The sequence below is a fragment of the Microcebus murinus genome, chromosome 15, assembly GCF_040939455.1.
Source record: "Microcebus murinus isolate Inina chromosome 15, M.murinus_Inina_mat1.0, whole genome shotgun sequence".
NCBI classification, from domain to species: Eukaryota; Metazoa; Chordata; class Mammalia; order Primates; family Cheirogaleidae; genus Microcebus; species Microcebus murinus.
Window position 1 is genome coordinate 26,145,358 of NC_134118.1, and position 7,433 is coordinate 26,152,790.

At 42.5% G+C, this 7,433-nt stretch overlaps 1 protein-coding gene across 1 annotated transcript; it reads left to right on the forward strand.

Moving 5' to 3' along the window:
• The first annotated feature begins 4,493 nt into the window (after positions 1-4,493).
• NKAPL (NFKB activating protein like) lies at positions 4,494-6,993 on the forward strand. The gene has a single exon (XM_012742104.3). The coding sequence runs from the start codon at positions 5,379-5,381 to the stop codon at positions 6,597-6,599; it is 1,221 nt and encodes a 406-aa protein (XP_012597558.1). The 5' UTR covers positions 4,494-5,378; the 3' UTR covers positions 6,600-6,993.
• The last annotated feature ends 440 nt before the right edge of the window (positions 6,994-7,433 follow it).

The window sequence follows — 7,433 nt, forward strand, 5'->3', positions numbered from 1 at the left end:
AGAGGAGCAAAGATTAAAAAGTTTCTATTTTTTAAGGCCTACATGATCCAAGAATCCCCAGTTTCCTAACAATTTATGGCACCACCCTCAAGAAGGGAACCTTGATGACAAGGCTTGGTGACTCATGCCTGTAATCCTAGCACTTGGGGAGCCCAAGGCAGGAGAATCGCTTGAGGTCAGGAGTTCAAGAGCAGCCTGAGCAAGAGCAAGATCCTATCTCTACTAAAAATAGAAAAATTAGCCAGGTGTGGTGGAGCCTGCCTGTAATCCCAGCTACTCAGTAGGCTGAGGCAAGAGGATTGCTTGAGCCCAGGAGTTTGAGGTGGCTGTGAACTAGGCTGACAACACAGACCTCTAGCCCAAGTGACAGGGTGAGACTCTGTCTCAAAAAAAAAAAAAAAAAAAAAAAAAGAAGGGAACCTTTTTGACAACACCACCCCAGACAAAGGGGCCTTTTGCAGAGACTATGGCTTAAAGGCTTCCTGGGAAGACAGACTTTAGAAAGCTGGTGAGGAGGCCTCCCTCACAGGGAGGGACCCTAAGAACTATACAACTGGCTAGAGAATAACAACTGAAGGAGGCACAATCCCTCACCTGGAAGCAAGTGCCTAACTGGCATCTCCCATTTAGCACATACTGACAAAATGTCTGAAATTAGCAAACCACCTGCACAGTGGGACACAGAGGCCACTTCCAGGTCTCTCTAGCCATTTCCCAGACAAATCTGTCATTTGCTAGCTCCCCACCCACCTCTACCTCCCTCCTGTGTTGCTATTTTTTTTTTCTTTTTGAGGCAGAGTCTCACTCTGTCACCCCAAGTAGAGAGCAATGGTGTCATCATAGCTCACTGCAACCTCAAACTCCTGGGTTCAAGCTATCCTCCTGCCTTAGCCTCCCAAGTAGCTGGGACTACAGGCACATGTCACCACACCCAGCCAATCTTTCTATTTTTAGTAGAGACAGGGTCTCACTCTTGCTCAGGCTGGTCTTGAACTACTAATGGTTCCATGGTTATGAAGAAAAATGTTCCTATTTTTAGGCATTAATTACTTAATTATTTAGAGGTGAGAAGAATCAAAATGTCTGCAATTTTATTTCAATTGAGTACAAAACAAAATCTTAAAAAATTAGTAATCTAGGTAAAGGCAATATGGATATTTGTTCAACTTTTCTTTTTTTTTTTTTTTTTTTTTTTTTTTTGAGACAGAGTCTCGCTTTGTTGTCCAGGCTAGAGTGAGTGCCGTGGCGTCAGCCTAGCTCACAGCAACCTCAAACTCCTGGGCTCGAGTGATCCTTCTGCCTCAGCCTCCCGAGTAGCTGGGACTACAGGCATGCACCACTATGCCCGGCTAATTTTTTATATATATATCAGTTGGCCAATTAATTTCTTTCTATTTATAGTAGAGACGGGGTCTTGCTCTTGCTCAGGCTGGTTTCGAACTCCTGACCTTGAGCAATCTGCCCGCCTCGGCCTCCCAAGAGCTAGGATTACAGGCGTGAGCCACAGCGCCCGGCCTCAACTTTTCTATAGATTTGAAAGTTTGTAAAATAAAAATTGGGGGAAAAATGAAAAACAATTTTGAAAAATTTTAAGAAAGATAGTAAAACATTACCTGTGAAAACAATTTATTTTTTAGCATTCAATATCTAGTGCTTTTCTTAATGACTAAAATGTATTGTTATTTCAAAAACTTACCTATATTCTTAAAGTTATTTAAATATATTTGTGTTCTATACTAATGAATATTTGCTCATCTATAAATAAAATTTAGAAAATGAAAGCCCATCCCCCAATAAAAAGGTATGGTTGGGCATTTATTTTTATTCCTATAAGCACATGCTTTGCACCACTGTTTTTCTGCTAAGTCAGGGTTCAGCACACTACTGCCTATAGAACAAAATTGGCTGGCTTCCTGTTTTTGTATGGCCTAAGGGAGGAATGGTTTTTATTTTTTTAAATGGTTGGGCAAAAAAAAAAATCAAAATAATAAAATTAGAGATATGGAAATTTTTTTTTTTTTTTGAGACAGAGTCTTGCTTGTTGACCAGGCTAGAGTGAGTGCTGTGGTGTCAGCCTAGCTCACAGCAACCTCAAACTCCTGGGCTCAAGCAATTCTGCTGCCTCAGCCTCCCGAGTAGCTGGGACTACAGGCATGCGCCACCATGCCCGGCTAATTTTATATATATATATTAGTTGGCCAATTAATTTCTTTCTATTTATAGTAGAGATGGGGTCTTGCTCTTGCTCAGGCTGGTTTCGAACTCCTGACCTCGATCAATCCGCCCGCCTCAGCCTCCCAGAGTGCTAGGATTACAGGCGTGAGCCACCGGGCCCGGCTTGTGATATGGAAATTATATGAGATCAATTTAGTGTCTATAAATAAAGTTTTATTGGAATAGTGCCATATTCATTCATGTACATATGCCTATGGCTGCTTTTGCCCTACAAGGGCAGTTCCCCTGTTTAGCAAAGTGTTATTCACCCAAAAAAGAATTTCATTCTTCTCATTCAATCTGTATTACAAAAAATTGTACTCAATTATTATAATTTGAGTAAGATAATTATGTTCAATAAAAAGTATGAAATCTGTTTTTTCTTTTGTTATTAGTACATGCATAGTATTCTCAATTTTGCTTCTTTGCCCACAAAGCTTGAAATATTTACTATTTGCCTTTTCCAGAAAAAGTTTGCCAACTCCTGTTTTAAGTCAAAGCTTTCCAGGCCAGGCGAGGTGGCTCACACCTGTAATCCTAGCACTCTGGGAGGCCGAGGTGGGCGGATTGCTCAAAGTTGGGAGTTTGAAACCATCCTGAGCGAGACCCCCGTCTCTACTAAAAATAGAAAGAAATTAATTGACCAACTAAAAATATATATACAAAAAATTAGCCGGGCATGGTGGTATATGCCTGAAGTCCCAGCTAATCGGGAGGCTGAGGCAGTAGGATCGCTGAGCCCAGGAGATTGAGGTTGCTGTGAGCCAGGCTGACACCACGGCACTCACTCTAGCCTGGGCAACAAAAGTGAGACTCTGTCTCAAAAAAAAAAAAAAAGAGCTTTCCTAAAGATCAAAAATATATTCTAAAATTCATTTTCTGTTTACCTCTGAAAAAGATATTCCACCAATCAATCTGTTAATATTTGAAATCCCCATCAGGCACTAAATGGCTTAATTTTAAGTTATATCAATAACATTTACATATCTATTTCACTGGCCTATCAAGTAGTTTATAACTCCAAAATAAAATTTACTTGCAGAGAATCTATAGTACTTACCTATCCATTGTGATATTTTCACTATACACGTGACCATTCATGTATAATACTCCTCTATGTTTGCCAGTTCCTAAATTAGTATGGTTTATGATATGGCACTGTTAACGGAAAAAAACCTCAAATTTTGTAAAATAAATTAAAGCAGTTTATTTAGAGCCAAATGTGTGTGAATGGCCTGGAGCACATGGCCTCAAGAGGTCTTGAGAAAATGTGCTGGCAATGGCTGATGGTCAAGGCATACATTGGTTTGGCCTGAAAAGGTGGGATATCTCAAGTTGGGGGAGGTGGTTGCAGGTCATAGGTGGATTTAAAGAGTCATTGATTTGTAATTGGTTAAAGAAATAAAGCTTTGTCTAACTGTTTGGAATGTTTTAACTTAAGGATGTCTGTTAATCAGTGATAAGTCAAAATTCAAGCAATCTGTTAAATAAATCGATGGCCTATAGGAGTGGTTTAAGTTTTGTCTTGCATAGCCTTAGGCCTATTAATTAGTAGCTTACTATTACAGAGACTATCTCCAAAAAAGAATTGGGGAGGTGGGCATGATGAGGAGTGTCTGACCTTCCCCCCTTCTCATGGCCTCAGCTTTAGGGTTTTTCTGGGATCCTCTTGGCCAAGAGGGTGTTACCAAAAGCTCAGCACTTGTCCCCATGGCCACATCAGAAGAATGAGGAAAAGTGGTTTGAATAGAAGGAAAGAGAAGTTTATTAATTAGCTGGCAAATGAGGAGGTTGGCAGATGCCCATCTTAAAATAGCAATGTGCTGCAGAAAACAGAGCTCTTAAAGGGGAGGTTTTCACCTTCAGGCTATAGCTGTTCAACTATTATTGATGGTTCTGATTCATCACATCTTCAGCTAAAATAATCTCCTGACCTCCACCCTGCAACCAGGAAATTCCTTTGGGCCATCTCCTGGGTACAAATAAATAAAGGACACTCCCCTGCTCCTCTCAACCACTGGCCAGAGGTAGGGATGCAGGTTTTAATTCCCAGAAGGAGTGGTGAAAGTTTCAGAGAGACAGTTTTTCAGGCTATTCCCCCTGTTACAAGGAGGTCCATTCAGTTGGCTAGGAAGGGTTAAGATTTTATTTTAGTTCAGAGCACCAATCCTTATGTCTTTCATCACATTACTAAAATTTTACTTAGAGTAAATTATACAATTTGGTCTTACTTAATTTAATTTCCCCATTTTATTGGTCAGAGTCCTAGCATCAGGAAGGCATCGTTCTTAAGTTTTGACTTGGCTGTCCACTAACTGAACAAGTCAACTTAAGTAGAGAACCAAGATGATGGTAATGCCTACGTACATATTACAATCAGGGTGAAGTGATATTGCCCAAACGTTTGCCATTTCAGAGAGTGAGATCTAGTGTGTTCAGAAAGTTCGCAAACTACAAAGTTTCTTAAGAAATGTCCCTAAATAGGGAGGCATCAAGACTGAGTTGGATACTTCCATGTGTTTCTGGAGTAGAAAAGCCTATACATTTAAGAATTAAAATCATGACTCTATCCTCACTTAGCTCACCGGCTGAACTCAAACTGATTCCAAAATAAGTTCCGGTTCTCGCTTCCAACAGGAACAAACAGGGTTGGGATATCATTAATTAATCGTATTTCTGCCGTAAAGATGGCGGACAAGTTCCTTTTAAAGGTGGTAAAAAGGCAGAGCGTTGGTAGTAAGGATCCTGCACCAAGGGGTAAAGATGAAGGGGGCGTAACTGAGAATGGGAGAAACGAAGGGTGAGGAGCAAGACTGTAAAAGGTGAAAATCCAAGCAGGAGAAAGAGAATGTTTCAACAGTAAAGGGAATCGTTGCTGCGAATTCCTCCTTCTACGTTCCGACGCGGCTCAGATTGGGGAATGTTAAGTCCTAAACTCAAGCGCATCCACATCCCTCACCCACTTCCGCCAAGACGCCTCCACGCAACCTCCGCTGAGGTGGGCGCCTCACAACCCACGCGCGAATTCGTTCTCGCGCGGGCAACCTGCAGGAAGCGGAAGCTGTGCGCGGGCGGGGTGCCGTTTCTAGTGCGCTAACGGGAACCGCCGGCCTGCTTAGGTGTCTGTGGTAACCGCCCTGCGTTGACCGTTTGAAGCGCCGCTCATGGCTCCAGTATCTCGGTCCCGCTATGTCGAGGACACTCCGGGCTTTCGGAGACGACGACGGAGCTCGTCCGGGAGTCCGCCATCTGCTCAGTCCCGACGCTCTCCCTGGAGCGGCCGTTCCCGCTCTCACTCCCGCAGCCATGAGGGCCTGAGGCCTCCGTGGAGTGAGTCGGGCGTGGGCGCTTCCTGCCCTCTTGGCCGCTCTGGGTCTCGAGAGCCGCCCCCAGAGCTCCGCAACTACGCCTTCTCGTCCTCTTCCATCTCCTATGGCGAGTACCGCTACCATCACCACCACTGTCCGGGTAACCGGCAGTGGGTAGAAGACTATGAAAAGGAGAAGGAGGAGAGCTACCGCCAAAGGAGGCTGAAGGAGAGAGAGAGGATTGGGGAGTTGGGAGCGCCTGAGGTGTGGGGGTTGTCTCCAAAGTTTCCTGAGCCAGATTCTGATGAACATACCCCAGTTGAGGATGAAGAGGTTAAGAATGAGAAGAGCAGTTCAGATTTTAGCTTTGAAGAAAAAAGGAAAAAGAAGACCAGTCGTTCAAAAAACAAGAAAAAAAGAAAGAATAAGTCATCTAAGAGAAAACATCGGAAGTATTCTGAAAATAGTGACAGTGATTCAGATTCTGACATGAATTCTAGCTCTGATGATGATAAAAAGAGAGTTAAAAAAGCCAAGAAGAAAGAGAAGAAAAAGAAACGCAGAGCAAAAAAACTCAAGAAAAAGAAGAATAAGAAGACTAAAAAAGAATCCAGTGACTCAAGCTGTAAATACTCAGAAGAGGAGTTGCCAGAAGATACCTGGATTGAGCAGTCAAAGATTGCAGATACCATGGATTTAATAGGTCCAGAAGCACCTATAATATATACCTCTCAAGATGAGAAACCTTTGAACTATGGTCATGCTCTGCTCCCAGGTGAAGGAGCAGCAATGGCTGAGTATGTAAAGGCTGGAAAGCGAATCCCACGAAGAGGTGAAATTGGGTTGACAAGTGAAGAGATTGCTTCATTTGAATGCTCAGGTTATGTCATGAGTGGCAGCAGGCATCGGAGAATGGAGGCTGTACGACTGCGTAAGGAGAACCAGATCTATAGTGCCGATGAGAAGAGAGCCCTTGCATCCTTTAACCAAGAAGAGAGACGAAAGAGAGAAAATAAGATTTTAGCCAGTTTCCGAGAAATGGTGTACAGAAAAACAAAAGGGAAAGATGACAAGTAAGGATTTGTTTGTTAGACAGCAGGACTTTTAACAACAAGTCTTGTATGCCCAAAAGGATCAAAAGGCTTTCCAGTACTACTCTACCTACAATGTTAATAAGCCCCTCAGAAAAAAGCTGCATTTTGAGATATCTTTAGCAATTTATTTTTTTCTTTTAACTTTAAAAAGGAATATGTACACATGGTTTAAAAAATATTCAAACATTACAGAAGGAGATTTAGTAACAAGTGAATCCTTCACCTCAGTCCCTGACTCTTCTCCCCAAAGAAATCTCTTTTTGGTGCCTTCTATGTCTGTCCGTAAGTTATGTGTGTATACAAGGGTATATGTTGCAGGATAGGGTTAGAGCTATTAAAGTTTTTTTCTCTTGCTCTGATGTTTATTTTATTGTCTCTTGGAGGGCTTCATTGCCTCATGGAGCCATTCATTTGCCCCAGGGAGGACGAAAAGAACCCCGGAAAGAACAAATGATTCAATTGAGTATATACTTCTGGTTGTAGTTAGCTGAATGGGTTAGAAAATAGAGGAGATAGGCTGGACATGGTGGCTCATGACTTTAATCCTAGCACTCTGGGAGAGCCCAAGCAAGAACAAGACCCTCTCTCTACTAAAAATAGAAAAATTAGCTGGGCCTCCTGGTGCACACCTGTAGTCCCAGCTACTTGGGAGGCTGAGGCAGGAGGATTGCTTGAGCCCAGGAGTTTGAGGTTGCAGTGAGCTATGGTGACACCATTGCACTCTACTGGAGCAACAGAGTGAGACTCTGCACCTCCCGCCCCAGAAAAAGAGAAAGAAAATAGAGGAAATATATTGCTTCTTATAACTGAAAAGTCT

Bases quoted from the DNA above. Each gene is read 5' to 3' on its own strand.
- NKAPL (XM_012742104.3), top strand. From the start codon at position 5,379: ATGGCTCCAGTATCTCGGTCCCGCTATGTCGAGGACACTCCGGGCTTT.